This window comes from Vanessa cardui, chromosome W (assembly GCF_905220365.1).
Source record: "Vanessa cardui chromosome W, ilVanCard2.1, whole genome shotgun sequence".
Taxonomy (NCBI): domain Eukaryota; kingdom Metazoa; phylum Arthropoda; class Insecta; order Lepidoptera; family Nymphalidae; genus Vanessa; species Vanessa cardui.
The window spans coordinates 9698725-9715651 of record NC_061153.1 but is presented as its reverse complement, the minus strand read 5'-3'; the positions used below and the strand labels follow the sequence as shown (position 1 = coordinate 9715651).

The 16927-nt window shown below is 36.4% G+C and overlaps 1 protein-coding gene across 1 annotated transcript; it reads right to left on the bottom strand.

Annotated features, from left to right (window-relative positions):
- Positions 1-15755: 15755 nt before the first annotated feature.
- Positions 15756-16790, bottom strand: LOC124542389. Its single transcript, XM_047120349.1, has one exon. The coding sequence runs from the start codon at positions 16788-16790 to the stop codon at positions 15756-15758; it is 1035 nt and encodes a 344-aa protein (XP_046976305.1).
- Positions 16791-16927: the final 137 nt, after the last annotated feature.

Genomic DNA, 16927 nt, shown 5'->3' with positions numbered 1-16927 from the left:
TAGGCCCGAAACACAAAATATTGGGAAATCTATAGAGGAATTAAGCGAAACTTTGAGCTCCTTGTCAGCATACAGTTTTCAATGCCTGTTAACCGATTTTAATATTGACCTTTTGAATAATGAGGGAAAAGACGCAAAAGATTTTTTAAGTTTCCTTGACCAACAAAATTATACACAGCTAGTTCAAGAGTGTACAAGAGTAACAATAACATTAGCAACACTTTTAGATCTAATAATAACGGATACCCCAAAACTGTGTAAAAATATCAACGTAGTACACAATGCTTGCTTAAGTGATCATGCCTTAATATTAGCAGACTTTGATATAAAAAAAACAAAAAGATGGGGGAAAATTTATCACGAAAAGGTGTCTTAATTATATAAATGAGGAAGAATTTAGAGAAGACTTGAGAGCTATTTCATGGAATAAAATTAGGGAATTAGAAAACATTAACGATATGATAGCTAAGTTCAACTGTGAAGTACTAAATCTATTTGATAGACACGCTCCTGTTAAAGTCATTAAACTAAAAAACAATCCTTGTCCATGGATAACAGATGTAATTCGAATTATGATGGAAAAACGAGACGAAGCGTTAAAAAAAGCCCATAGTAGTAAAAGTGATGTAAGTTGGTCATATTATAAAATGCTTAAAAATTTTACCAATGCGAGTATAAAAAGGGAACAAGAAGCTTATATAACATTCTATGTAAATGAAAATGCTAATAGGCCAAATTTAATGTGGCAACATTTTAAGAAAATATCCCCCCTGGGCAAAGACAATTCCGGATATATACCACCTCATTTGCAAGAACCTGATAAAATTAATGATTATTTTATGACATTGCCAGGCAATGAAAAAACAAATGCAAAGACATTAGACAAATTTACAACCAATCGAGTCTTAAACACCGAATTTTCCATAAAAGAATGCTCGCAAGAACAAGTACTTAATATAATTAACAAAATCTCTTCAAATGCAATAGGTCACGATGACATTTCAATAACTATGATAAAATTAACACTACCTGTAACACTTGAGATCATTACCTATATTATTAATCAGTCTATCAAAACTCACACGTTCCCAGATTCATGGAAAATAGCGAAAGTAATACCATTACCAAAGATCACATCAGTGAAAGATTATAAAGACTTAAGACCCATTAGTATTCTCCCAGCTATGGCAAAAATAATAGAAAAGATAGTCTGTATACAATTAACCAGCTATTTAGAAACACATAATATACTCCCAGAATATCAATCTGGATTTAGAAAGGCGCATGGAACTGCCACTGCGTTAACAGCAGTAACAGATGATATTTTATCGGCTTCAGACAATGGCAATGGAAGTATACTCGTTTGACTAGATTTTTCAAGAGCTTTCGATTGTATAAATATAGAACTTATGCTAGCAAAACTATACTACTACGGAATATCTCATAATGCCTGTAAATGGTTTAAGTCTTTCTTAAGGGATAGAAAACAGTATGTTTTTATAAATGGAGAACAAAAAGAACCGCTGATTTCGCACATTAAATATAACACGCGTGGAACACCCCAGGGATCAAGTTTAAGCCCAATCCTTTTTATCCTACTACTATTATAAAGGCGAAAGTTTGTATGTATGGATGTATGGATGTTTGTTACTCTTTCACGTAAAAACTACTGAATGGATTTGAATGAAACTTTACCACAATATAGCTTATACATCAGAATAACACATAGGCTACAATTTTTGAGGTTTTATTTATTTTTTATTTAAAATACTTTATTGCACAACACATTACACGACAATGGGTAATAGAGAGACAAAAAAACAACAAATGGTGCGCAAAGGCGGTCTTATCGCTTATAGCGATCTCTCACAGACAACCTTTGGTGACAGGAACTTAAGACGAGAGAACAGGTAAGTGCAAATAGAATTAATAGTTAAGAGATAATAACTATAATTTAAGTAGACTAATATTGCAGTATAATAATAAACTACACACAACTACATCCAAATAATACACATATAATAATATAATATACATATAATATATATCAATATATATACATAATTATAAACTACATATTATTTCATACTTACATACATTCTTGGGATATGGACAGATAATAGTTTTTCAAGCGATGTTTAAAGATGGACAAGGATTTCGATTGCCGAATATCGTTGGGTAGTGCATTCCAAAGTTTGACGGTTTTCACAGTAAAAGAGCTACTGTAAGTTTGTGTCCGGCTGCAGGGCGTTTCAAGCTTATTATCGTTACTAGAACGCAGGTTGAGTATACTGTCACACCCAAGAAATTTGAAGCGTTCTTTCAGGTAAGGTGGTGTATGTTCAACATATAGCAAAGAGTAAAGAAGAGATAAGGCGTGCAAATTTCGTCGAAGCCTGATTGGCAGCCACTTTAACTGAGACCGATACTGCGAGACATGATCGAATTTACGGAGACCAAAGATAAATCTAATGGCTAAATTCTGCAGTCGTTCTAATTTGTTTAGAAGGTTCTCAGTTAAGTCAGTGTAGCAGGCGTCGGCATAATCCAATATTGGAAACAGGAACGAATTGGCTGAGTTGATCTTAGCCTTGATTGGCAGTAGATTTTTCCATCGCCTTAAAAAACCAATGATGGCATACATCTTACGGCTTATTTCTGCAACCTGAGGGACCCAGGAGAAGGAAGCATCCAGAATTAGCCCAAGATTTTTAACCGTTTCTTGCAGTGGTAATATGTGGCCATCAAACATTATTGGAGGTAGATTTTTGTCTTTAATCCTCGACAGAAGCTTAACACTGCCAAAAACAGCTACCTGTGACTTCCTCGGATTCACTTGGAGCCCGTAAGATCTACACCATTCACAGATTTTTGCCAAATCATTATTCAACGTTGCAACAGCCTTGTCGATACCGTCCAAAGGAGCGGTAACATAAATTTGAAGATCATCAGCATATAGATGATAGGAGGAAGAGATAAGTGTGGAGAGAGTATTGATGAAGATAGAAAAGAGAAGGGGAGACAGTACACCACCTTGCGGGACACCAGAAGGAATATCTAAATAAGTCGAGATCTTACCATTCGCCTTTATGCATTGCTGTCTATTTAATAGGTAAGAGCGAAACCAATCTACAGCAGTAGGATCTATGTTTAGAGATCTTAGGATTGCCAAACATATATCGTAGTCAATACTATTAAAGGCGTGGTTTCTAATGTGAGGTCGTAAAAAAACACATTTTTTGCGCTTACATTGCAAACGCTGACTGAATCCTACAAGATAGATATCAAAACAATGTACTACAGTATTGTACAACTTAAAAAGGTCTACAAAAAAGTCCCTGATGGTATATTTTTATCTCTTAGGAATAACCCACAATAACCATTTTTTATCCTTCACTTTGTACGAGAAATAATGACTTATTTACGAAGCGATTTTAAGCGATTACTAGACTAGACGGGACGAACCTGAAGTCCACGCGAACGAAGTCGCGGGCAGAAGCTAGTTATATATACAGCAGATTTAAGTAGCGAGATAAAATACTGTAAGATGCATCAATATGCCGATGATACGCAAGTTTATTTACATTTTGATCCAAAAAATACATCAAATTCAGTAAATTCCATAAATAATGATTTGGAACATATATCTAAATGCTCTGAAGAAAACAATTTGGTTCTTAATGCGAATAAATCAAACTATATTATACTGGGCACCAAATATCAAATGGAATGTATTAAGGAACATAATCAGCAATGAATCGCTAGAACAAGTTAAAGTTGCAAAAAATCTTGGTCTCTACGTCGACGAAAATCTCAGGTTTATAGAACATCTTAATCTGAAAATAAAAAATGCTTTTTATAAATTAAAAGTACTATATGGTTTGAGATCTTTCATGTCTGAGAAAGTAAGAATTACCCTAGTCGAGTCACTTATTTTATCTATTTTTAATTACTGTGACACAGTGTATGGTCCCAGATTATTGAAAAAGACGGAAAAAGCTGTACAACGAGTTCACAATGCTTGCATTAGGTTTTGTTTTGACATTCCAAAGAGATCCCATGTAACTCCCTTTATTAATTCTCACAATATGTTAAACATGAAATCACGTAGGAAGCTACATCTAGCAGTTTCTATACATAAACTTGTGCGTAACAAAAGGCCACATTACCTATACAAAAAGCTCGACTGGCTGGAAGATAGGAAAGAAAGAAGAGTCCGAGAAACTGTGAAGCTTAAATTATCAATTCCTAAACATAACACTGCAGGTTTTAAAGGTGCTTTCAAATACGCTGCAGCAAAAATTTGGAATGACCTCCCACCACCTCTACGTGAATGTCACCTGTCACTTATAACTTTAAAAAAATATCTCAAAGAATTTTACTTTCATCTACAAGTCGATGCAGCTACGTAAAAAAAAAAAAAAATCCTAAAATCCTAAATAGCTTAGATATTTATTTATTTAATTTTTAATTTACTTTTATATATCAATATTTTTTTTTGTAGGCATACCTTTTAAACAGTGTTATGGTTGTTATGATACGGAGATGTGAGCGTAAATTAATTTTTAGTCGTTTTATTTATTTATTATATATTAATGTAGAATAGATGTTTTCTTTTTAACTTTATTTTTTGTCGTGGTGCTTTAATATGTCAATGGTTTCTTTTTACTTTTTTTTTTGTTATACATAAACATGTTACGGAACGGTGCGGCGCTATAAGTTAAATATAAGTAATTTAGAAGGAGCAAGCTGAAAATCAGCGCTGTGCGTAGCACAGCACATAGCTGAGCTAGCATCCAATTGCGATACTGTCGCCAAGAAAAAAGCACTATGTAAGAAAAAAAATAGGTTGTAATATTAGCAATTAAGTAGAATGTATAGTTTTTTTTTTTCTTAAGAAATATTTTGTAATGTGCGATTTTATCTGAAGCAATAAATGTTTTATTATTATTATTATTTTTATTATTATACTATCAAAAGCTTTCTGATAATCTATATAAGTGCAATGGAGATTTCTATTTTTTGTGGCAGCATGTTTGTAAATTGTGGAATCAATAACTAATTGTTCCTTGCATCCCATATGGGCCCGCCTGCACCCCTTTTGTTCTTCTGTTATTATATTGTGTTGTTCTATGTGTGTGTTAATTTTGTTTGTAACGGCTGATGTTAAGATTTTGTATATTGTAGGTAGGCATGTGATTGGTCTGTATTGGGAAGGTTGTGGTGAGTGTTTGGTTTTTGGTAGCATGTAAGTTATTCCTATTGTCATGAATTCGGGTATTTTCTGTTGTCCTAATACGACATGTGTTAGATTTTTCGCTATGCATTTATGTAATGATGTTAATTTTTTAAACCAGAAGTTGTGTATCTTGTCAATGCCTGGTGATTTCCAGTTGTGTAATTTTGCTGTTATGTTTGTTATATCTGTTTCGGTTACCTCTACAAATTCCATCTCTTCTATTATACTAAATTCTATTTTTTCGTCATTTATCCAAGACGCTTTTGAATTATGGCTTACCTATTCTTCCCATATACCAGACCAAAATACTTCTAGATCTTGTTTAGTAGGTACGTCTGTGTTCCTGTCAGTTACTGTGTTAGTGGGAGCATGTGGTTTTTGTAAATTTCTTTAGAAGAGCTTTTCATTCGTTGTAAAGATGGCGTTATCATTTCTTCGCTGTTGTGCTTTTTTGTATCTTCGGAGTCTATTAACTTTAAGAGCAAGTTTTTGTTTTAACGTGTCCAAATATTCTTCTGGCTTTCTATTATTTCTGTCATGTTTAGTGTGTATAATACAATTTTGGAATATTTCTTGTACTCTTTTTACTACTTTATTTGATCTATTATTATTGTAAATATACTGAGTTAGTCTACCGCAGTCCGCTCTGAGTTTTTCGATATTTTTTTCGAGTCTTTGTTGCCACGGTGGTTTATTAGTGTGCTTAGTTTTTGTGCGTTGTATATTTTCTATTTGTTTAGGATTTACTTCTTCTGTTATTACTAATGCTGTACAGTATATGAGGGTATGTATATCTATTAGCTGTGTATCTTCTGAAATAAATCTTTTTAATATATTTTGGTTAAATATTTGAATTAAATTGTAGAGTTGTGGGCTATATTTTATTTTAGGAAGTCGAGGACGCATTAGTGGATCCGTTCCTGAGTATTGCAATAAAATTGTACTAAATTTATCATATATTTCTTGTATGTACGTTTCAGTAATCAGATTTTACTGAAACTTTTACTGACTGTATACGTGCTTCTTCTTTTAATCGGTTCAATTCGTCTTCGGTTAGTAGTTTGTTTCTTATTATAGTTCTTCTCTGATCGGAAATTCGCTGTTCTGTGACCGTAATCCCTGGGTATTCTTGGGTAAAAAGTTCATGCATCTTCTGTCTATATGTGGTCATGTCAGTCTCCAAATTGGTAATATAGTAATACGTTCGCATGATAAATGAGTTTACCTCTTTGCTCCATCTCATGCGAACTCTCGGTTTTGACGCGGGCAAAAAGGCATTCGCCTCCCGCGCAACATTCAAAGCTGGTAAGTGTGGTTCTGCATTTAAGCTAATAGTGGAAGGTGATGACTGGACGGAGGGTGTGTATGATGAAGTGCTAGGACTATTATAAGGCTCTATTGGGCTACTACTTCTGTCTGTCAGTCTGTTAATTTCATCATCGGTAGCGGCTGTAGCATTAACGCCGTGAGCCCGCCTGTTCAACTCACGACGACCGGCTGTAGTGTGGGATTTATCGGGAGAAGCCCGCCTGCTCAACTCCTCACCGCTGACGGTCCGCATGCTGTCACACCCAGCGCTAGCTCCAGGTGTGCCCCGGCGGTCACCCCCGGGTAGCGGCCCTATACGTTTCTTCTTACTACGTGTCTCCATACTAAATGAGTTACCATTGCCACGTTTGCCACGCCAGTATTTTAATTATCGTGTGTCCGCCCCCCACGAGATTAGATGGTCAATCAGGACTTGTGGTTGGGTTTCGGGGGGCTTATTATTATTATTATTATTATTATTATTATTATTTTTATATTATTATTTTTATATTATTATTATACTAGTAAGATACACGCAGCTATAGTAGAAGTTGATGATAATTTCACACCGTTAAACCTAAATACTAATAAGAAAGAGTTTAAAACTATCCAAGAACAAATAAATGAAAAAATTAAAGATTGGAGAAGAAAAGAACTACATGGTAGGATGTCGTAGATATGCCACGATCTAGAGCAAAATTTTATAGATTTGGATGCGTAAAATAAATGGTTACAAAAAGGTTACCTGTTCCCCGAAACAGAAGGCTTTCTAATTGCTATTCAAGATCAGGTTATCAATACACGAAATTATAAAAAATATATGCTTAAAGAATCAATAGAATCAGATTTATGTCGACAATGTCACAGAATGCCAAAAAATATACAACATATGTATTACAGGAGCTTGCCCTACTCTAGTTCAAACAGATTACGCCCATTGCCACAACCAAATAGTTCATTACAACAACAACAACAACAACAATAGCCTGTAAATTCCCACTGCTGGGCTAAAGGCCTCCTCTCCCTTGGAGAAAATTTGGAACATATTCCACCACGCTGTTCCAATGCGGGTTGGTGGAATACATGTGTATTCCACCAACCCAAGTGGCAGGATTTCTATGAAATTTGTCACATGTAGGTTTCCTCACGATGTTTTCCTTCACCGCCGAGTACGAGATGAATTATAAAGACAAATTAAGCACATGAATCAGCGGTGCTTGCCTGGGTTTGAACCCGCAATCATCGGTTAAGATGCACGCGTTCTAACCACTGAGCCATCTCGACTCTTCGTGTTAGTTCACTACATCTATCAAAAACTTTCACACAAATATAACTTCACAAATACTCCACTAAAACCTTACTACGAAAATCAACCCAACCCCGTTTTAGAAAATGAAGAAATAAAAAATTTATTATGATTGTTAGCATATTTATTTTAATATGATTATATTTTATTGTTTAAATGTATTAAAAATTAAAGTATTATCAGCATAAATAATTCGATTTAAATAGTTGTTACAATTTGCGTTGATAGTCAACATCCGGTTTTGATTAAACTAAATTGTTTTTAAAATGGATCGAAACCGGATGTTGCTACAGTCGGAGGAGGGGCGTGTAAACATTAAATACTAGGAGTAAGCCTAGAAATGGTCATTCTTACTTTAATCGTCGAATTGGAAGGATTGTGAACCACTTCAGGAGAGATAAAGTATTGATTGTGAGGAGAGTTTTTGTATTATTCCAACATCTCAGAAGTGGGGATTGAACAAGATTACTTTATTTCGAATTCGGCCGTAAAGCCTGCTTACGTAAGTATCGCTTAATAAGTGCTTATTTTTATTTTATTTTATACATAATTGGGTTTCTTTTTCTATGTATTTAAATTTATGAATTTATTTATTTTTTTTGCATTTTTGTTGGTTTTTTTTTTGTGTTTGAAGTTTAAAATACTTTAAATAATAGTTGTAATATACTAATATATTTAAATCAGGTGAAATTTTCTTTACGAATATCTATAAACTATTATAAATACATATGTTATTTATAAGCTAACGTAATGTGTAAAATTGTATTTTGTTCAACATTCATGCACCTTTAAAGGCTCAATATACTTTATTCTGTTAATTTAATAACTTTAAAATTTAATTACTTATTTCTTTTCGTCGAAACTAAAATAATAAGTATTTTAAGGCTCATATGGAGACCAAATTATTGCAAGAGAATGATGTTGACATACCAAGGCGTTCGATGAGCATATGTGAAAGGAGACGTTCACGGAGCAAAAGTTACGTTTTCCTTATGTACGAAAACCAAAATAATAACAAAAGTTCACATCCAAGAAAGAAAAATAGTCGACTAAACTGCGAAGGGTATCAGACGTTACCAAAATATCGATACCACAGGTCTCGTGGCTTGAGCGGTGTGCATGAGCAACGCCCAAGCTATTTAGTTAGACGTAGTCCTTCGGGCGGGGAGCATGAGCAACGCCCGAACGACTTTGTCGGACATAGTCCCTCAGGCGGGGAGCATGAGCAACGCCTGAGGTACTTGGTTGAACGGACCACGTTCAACCAAGTACGTTTCACCGTTCCACGTTCACGTAGAGCATGAGTAACGTCTGAGAGATTGCCAATATAAACAATCCCCCAGACGTGGTATTGAACGCGGGCATAGTTCTCGCATCCAATCTGAGAGATTTATGACGAGGGAGCGAGAAGATAAATATGAACAACATCGCTCTTTTTCTAGGCTTAATGACACAGATGACACGAGTCTTGCGGAAAATATAAGATTTAAAAAAAAAACGATCTAGATCACGGCGTAATTCGCGTCGCGTGCATCGGAACTGGGAGAATTCTGATAGTGACAATCATATTTACAAATATTCGACCAAACAAGGCAGAAATAAAAACAATCGAATGCAATCTAATGGTATTGAAGATAATAGCAGTTCTGCCTCACGTATTTTTGAACAATTTATTGAAGCTCTGAAAGAGTATGAGTATGAGGTTCATAAAGGCAACGGAAGTTTATTGATTCATAACATATCTTCCAAAAAAAAAATAGAATTCAAGAAGAATACTCTAATGACTCGCGCATTACCCTTGAAAGGCCTCAACAATGTATGTAACTTATCAATTGTTATGAACGACTATGGCAATACAATGATAACTACAAGCCGAGCAGCACAATTGAAAACTTTATTAGAAGAATTTAGTGATCGTTTTTCGACAGGACTCAAAGACTTAGGACTTACCACAGTAACTGAAATGCAAATTAAATTGAAAGACTGTGATCCAGTCGTATATCGTCCTTATCGGCTGCCACATACAGAGCGAACCCAAGTTCAGGGCATGATACAAGAAATGCTAGATTCAAATATTGTTCAGGAATCGTCATCACTATATGCTAGCCCAATTGTTTTGGTGAAAAAGAGGAGTGGGGAAAAAAGACTATGTGTTGATTACAGAGCCTAGAACCGGAAAACAGTGAAAGATCATTATCCAATGCCGCGTGTCGAAGATCAACTGGATCTCCTTGCCGGTCATATATTCTTTACATCATTGGATCTCGCATCTGGAAAGTAGTATCCAGATGCGAGATCCAATGATGTAAAATACCAATATCTGAGGAATCTCGACCGAAAACATCTTTTGTAACACCCGATGGACAATTTGAGTATTTACGAATGCCGTTTGGACTAGTTAATGCGCCATCTGTGTTTCAGCGCACCATTAATAAAGTGTTAGCGGATGCAGAAGTAAAGTTAGCCATGATCTACTTAAACGATATCCTTATTCCAGCTCACAACTTCGAAGAAGGAATGTCACGCCTACGAAAAGTTTTAGAACTATTGCGTGAAGGTGGACTCATATTAAATCTCAGCAAATGTAATTTCTTTTACAAAAAAATTGACTTTTTAGGCTTCAAGGTGGGAAGTGATGGCATTCGACCCGGTAGTGCAAAAACAGAAGCAGTAGCAAAATTTGTACCCCCGAAAGGTCAACACGAGGTACGTCAATTTATGGGCCTTGCTAGTTTCTTCAGACGTTTTTGCTATTATAGCACGACCCTTAACCGACCTTCTACGCAAGAATTGTGAGTGGGAGTGGACCTCAGAACAAGTAACAGCATTTGAAACTCTCAAAAAGCACTTATTAACAGGTCAGTTATTGCCATTTATGATCCACACGCTGATACCGAACTTCATACTGATGCATGCAAGAATGGCAAAGATTATAGACAGCTTCACTAAGTTTGTGAACATTGCTGCAGTGAGAAGTGCAAGGGCAACAACTGCGGTGCGAACAATGAAAGATCACATAAGCTATTTTGGCGCACCGACAAGGCTTATTACAGACCGTGGCTCTTGCTTCACGAGTCTGGCCTTTAAGAAATTTATACAAGGTACTGGAATCAAGCATATTTTAAACGCCGTTTCGGTGCCAAGATCAAGTGGCCAAGTCGAGGGATACAATAGGACAATATTAGACGCGCTAGTTACAAATGTTGTCTTAACACTTTACAGCGTTCGTGGTCACGGGTAGTCTACCCGTGACCACGAACGCTGTAAAGTGCTCGAAACTTCGGGATGTTAAAAATAATTAATATACGCGATTCAAATCCGTTATAGCTAGTTTTATTTCAGCGCTAGTTACAAAATCACATGGAAGAGATGAAAGAGCATGGGATGAATTCATACCTGGGATCCAAATGGGACTTAATACAACGGTAAGTAGGACAACTCAGAAAAGTCCTTCTTTTTGGTTATAAGGTTGTGAATGTATCCGAATCGATATTAAATGATGTTTTGGAAGATACGAATCTGGTTGCGTCATCTGAAGAAGTGCAAAACATGAGGAGGGAGAGCGGAGACCGTGTAGAAGTACAACAAATCAAAAATCAAAAAATCAAAATAAACTTTATTCAAGTAGGCTTTTATAAGCACTTTTGAATCGTCATTTTACAATTAAGTGAAGCTACCACCGGTTCGGAAAGTAGATTCTACCGAGAAGTACCGGCAAGAAACTCAGTAGTTACTCTTTTTTAACATTTAAAAAATACAACGTCATGTTAATTAAATACAATTATTTCAATTAATGTATCCTGCTTGGAAGTCAACAGGTATTAACTCCACGCTTTTTTATCATCTACAAAATCTTGTATCGAATAATATGCTTTTTCTACCAATGAATTTTTTACAAACGATTTGAATTTACTAAACGGCAAAGTTAAAAATTGAAGAATGTAGGTCGTTTTGGTGGGGAAAAGGAAACCAGCGCCGCATTATAGGGGAGTGGGGGACTTGGTGAGAGTTGAAAGAGTCATTAATAGTGGCAATGGAGAGTCAAAAAACTTTTGGCTAAATACCAAGGGCCTTATAGGATTGATAAAATTTTGCCGAATGATGATAAATGATTTTTCGTAGAAGACACTCCCATAACGAAGAGGCGAAAATCGCCGATATGAAACTGTTGTAGCGGTAGATAGAATATCCCCCTGGTTAACTCTCGGCACTCAACTGAAGACTTCCACAGATGGTGAGGAGGACGATGGTGATACTGACGATAGTTAGAAATATAAAGAGTAAGATCTATTTGCCATAATTTCGCCTACTTAAATGAAGAAGTTATTGTGTGGTGTTGTGTGGTAACGTATTCTTGTATTGTTTATTACCTACATATACCTATATAATTTAATTCAGATTGTTTATATTTGTTGGTACGGGGACGTACCGGAGGTCTGATGGCCGAGCTGTTAGCATATTTATTTTAATATGATCATTTAGCGTGTAGACTATCTCGAGATACTGAGGCATATAATATTCAGAGACGGATCCAGGTATGAGGCTAGCCAATACTCAAAGACCGAAGGAATAATATATTTTTTATTTACGACATGTCACAATTGTTTGAGTACCCTGTACTGACTGACTGTTTAATGTATTATAATAATCTAACAATAAATTGTTATGATTTCGTCATGCCAAATATGGAGTACAACTAAAAAGGCGATGTGCTGACGGCACATAGCATCCCCCTTTGAGAAAAAATTAACAATTTTCTTAAAATAAATAAAAACCAGTAACAAACATTCAATACATGAAAAATTTACATATAACACTATGAACTAGAAACAAAAGCAACCAAGGTAATCAAAAAATCTAAAAACAATTAAAATCTTTAAACAAAGAAATTATATAGCATATTAGCAAAAAAGTGTATATAATAATGATAATATGATCCTTTTTTATGTGCGTATAACATCAAAATATTTTTATAAATTAAATTTAATTATATTTAAAAAAAAATACTAAATATTTCGGTCTATCTGCATGCAAATCTCACAACAGGTCTAACTATACGACCAGATCTCGTTGTCATAGGCTTATTGTTTTTATTAGCTTCTACTTTATTTGGAATTCGATCAATGCTATCCTCGCTGGTAATTAGAAACACCGGCTTAAGGCGATCGATGCTTACTATTTTTTTGATACCATTAATAACTATCTTGAAATGTTTCGCTGATTTGCTTAAAACTTTAAACGGTCCAGAATAGGGTGACGTAAGTGGCTTCGAAACTCTATCACATCGGACAAAAATGTGTGTACACTCACTTAATTCTGGATGTACAAATATACCGTTTTGTCTTAAATCTCGTTTCGGTAGCGATGCAATTTGTCTGATCCTATAACGCAGGTTCTGTAAAATCGTTTAATTTCAGTGATTTCCAGCTTTGTCGGCGAAAAGAAATCTCCTGGTAAACGTATGACTTCACCGTAAACCATCTCGGCTGCACTTATTCCAGTGTCATCGCGTAAGCTTGCCCTTAAGCCTAATAAAACTGACGGTAATTCGTTGACCCAATTGTCCGTATTGCCTCTACACATAAGGGCTGTTTTTAATGTTCGATGAGTTCGTTCGACGACACCATTTGACTGTGGGTGATAGGTCGTGGTTCTTATTTTAGTTATGCCCATTCTCTTAGCCAACAATGCGAACAAGTTGGATTCAAATTGACGACCTTGATCCGTCGTAGTACGCAATGGACATCCAAATCGTGCTATCCAGCCTGAATAAACAATGTTAGTTACCGTTTCAGCTGTAATGTCTTTAATTGGGTAAGCTTCTAGCCAACCAGTCGCTCGGTCTACCATGGTAACTAGATATCGGTAACCCTTACAAATAGTTAGTGGTCCGACAATATCCACGTGTAAATGTTCGAAGCGTTGACACTTAGGAAAATTTCCGATAGGTGATATTGTATGACGTTGCACTTTCGATCTCTGACAATCTAAACATGATTTGGCCCAAAAGGTAACATCCTTATTCATTGCTGCCCAAATATAGCGATCGCGGATCAATTTTCTTGTTGTGCGAATTCCCGGGTGGCTTGAGTCATGTATGGCTTTGTATGCTGTTACACGAAACTCCACTGGCAAATATGGTCGCACCTTATTAGTAGACACTTCGCAGAAAATAGGTATCTTGCTATTTGGCATAATAAGTTTCTTAAACTTTAAGTTCTTTGATTCAAGTAACTTTTTTAATTCATTATCTTTTTCCTGAGCTTCTGCGAGTTTTTCATAGTCGATCGGCGATGGTGGATATTCTCGATAAAGCATTGGCTACAATGATGTCGGTTCCGCTGACGTGTTCAATCGATGTGGAAAATTGTAAAATGAAATCTAAATGTCTCAACCTTCTCGGTGTATCGTTTTTTCCGATAGCGTTCTTTTTGAAGGCGTAAACCAATGGTTTATGATCCGAATAAATAGTCAGAGGACGACCTTCAATTAAATACCTGAAGTGCTTTATAGCCATGTAAATAGCTAAAAGTTCTCTATCATAGGTACTATATCGCTGTTGCGCTTCACTTAGCTTACTTGAAAAAAATGCAAGTGGCTTCCATGAGTTCTTTTCTTTCTGTTGTAAGACGGCTCCAGCACAAGTAGCAGAACAATCAATCATGAGTGATATATGAGCGTCTTGAGATGGAAAGGACAATGTAACGGCGCTTTTTAAGCTTTCCTTACATTGTTCAAAAGCATCTACGGAGTCATCAGTCCAAGGAATAGGTGTCTTGTCTTTCTTCTTGGCGTTGTGCAGGAAACCATTAAGCTTTTCCTGAATGCTTGCTGCCTTGGGGAGGTGACGTCTATAAAAGTTCAACATCCCTAAGAAGCGTCGTAACTCGTCAACCGTATGTGGCCTTGGGTACTCCGAAATCGTTTTCACTCGATCTTCAAGTGGACGTAAACCTTTTTCTGATACGTGGAATCCAAGGAAGTCGAGCTCTTTTTTGCCAAACTCGCATTTCGACAAATTAATTGTAAGTCCGAACTGATTAAGTCGTTCAAAAACTTTCCTTAAATGAACTTTATGCAATGACGTTGACTCTGATGCAATAATGACGTCATCGATGTATGAAAATAAAAAATCCATGTCTCTAAACACGGCGTTATTGAGAAAACGTTGAAACGTTTGCGCTGCGTTTTTTAAACCAAACGTCATTCGAGTGAATTCATATAGTCCAAAAGGAGTCGTTATGGCCGTCTTCTTGACGTCTTGTTCTGCAACTGCTATATTATGATAAGCTCGTTGGAGGTCGAGACGGGAGAACACGCATTACGCACACGTAAGTGCAATCCTGTATGCGGGGTATGGGATATCTATCGGACTTTGTTATGTTGTTTAGACGGCGATAGTCACCACATGGTCTTAACTCACCGTTTTTCTTCAAAACTACATGCAACGGACTAGCCCAGCAGCTCTTAGAGGGCCTGCAATTTCCCATATCCATCATACGCTGAAATTCGGCCTTCACTTTGACATATTTATCCGATGGTAAAGGTCGCGGACGTTCAAAGACAGGGGATCCTGTCGTCTCAATATAATGGACAACGGAATGGCATGGAGTCTCTTTGAAACACATTGGTTTCGTTATATTAGAAAACTCTGCTAATAAGTCACTGTATTCATTAGAATAGTCAATAGTTCTCACTGATTGCTGAGTATTTAATGTCACTGAAGCTATCACACACAAATTAGTAACTTGAATAAAACTATTTATAACGGATGAATCGCGTATATTAATTATTTTTATTTTTAAACATCCCGACGTTTCGAGCACTTTGCAGTGTTCGTGGTCACGGGCAGACTAAGATGACATTTGTCTATTTGAAGAACAAAGGAAATATTATTAACAACTACCGCCAACGATTTCTCAATTGATATCTTGAGTAACGTTCCGGTTGCACGCAGAAGGCACTAACTGTATCTTTAGGTCTTGCAGTCTGTTGGATTTGGGATTTTAAATTTTTAATAAGTGGATCCCAGGTGTTAGACAGTCTCCAACCATCTTCTCTATTGAAGTTCGGATGTTTTTGAATTTCAATAGCCTCGCGTATCATTCTAGGAATGAATCTGTGTTCTCTAGCGAGGATCTGTGGTTTATCAAATCGGATAAAATGGTTAGGTTTATCCAGAGCATGTTCACAGACTGCAGACTTAGAAGAACGCCTATTTTTGACATCTCCTATATGTTCCTTGACCCTGGTACTGATACTTCTCTTTGTTTGGCCTATGTAAGATAAACCACACTCACATTCGAGTTTATATACTCCTGCAGTTTGTAAAGGAATATTACTCTTGATAGGTCTCAAGAACTGGCTCACTTTCTTATGAGGCTTGTAAACGGTTTTAATTGAAGCTCGCTTCAAGATGTTGCCAATCCTGTCTGTAACTCCCTTCACATATGGTAGAAATGCAGGTTGTCGCTCAACTGTGGGTGGCTTGATACGGCTTCTGCGATGCTGGCGAGGCACGGGCAGCTTGTTCTGGTGGAGTGCAAGCTTGACCTGACGTAGCTCGTCCTCTAGGTGTTCAGCATCGCAGAGATGGTGGGCTCTCTGAAACAAAGATTTGCCAACGGTAGCTAACTGGCTAGGGTGGTGGTGCGAGTCACCATTGAGGTATTTGTTGGTGTGTGTGGGTTTCCTATAAACTGTGTGACTTAATGTATTGTCAGGATTCTTGATAATAAGGATGTCAAGGAAAGCTAAAGAATTATTTGCCTCTAATTCCATAGTAAATTGAATGTTTTTATTTATAGAATTAAGATGTACTAAAAATGCAGATGTCAGATCACTAGGTAATATTTTGAAAGTGTCATCTACGTACCGTTTATAAAACCTAGGTGTTATAGGTCCGGAGCGAAGAGCCCTCTCCTCCAGGTCTTCCATGAATAAATCGGCGACCACGGGGGATACTGGAGAACCCATGGCTACCCCGTCAACTTGTACATAGAATTCATCATTCCACAATAAATAACCAGATGTGAGGCAGTGATGTAACAGCTCTGCATATTCAATAGGCATGT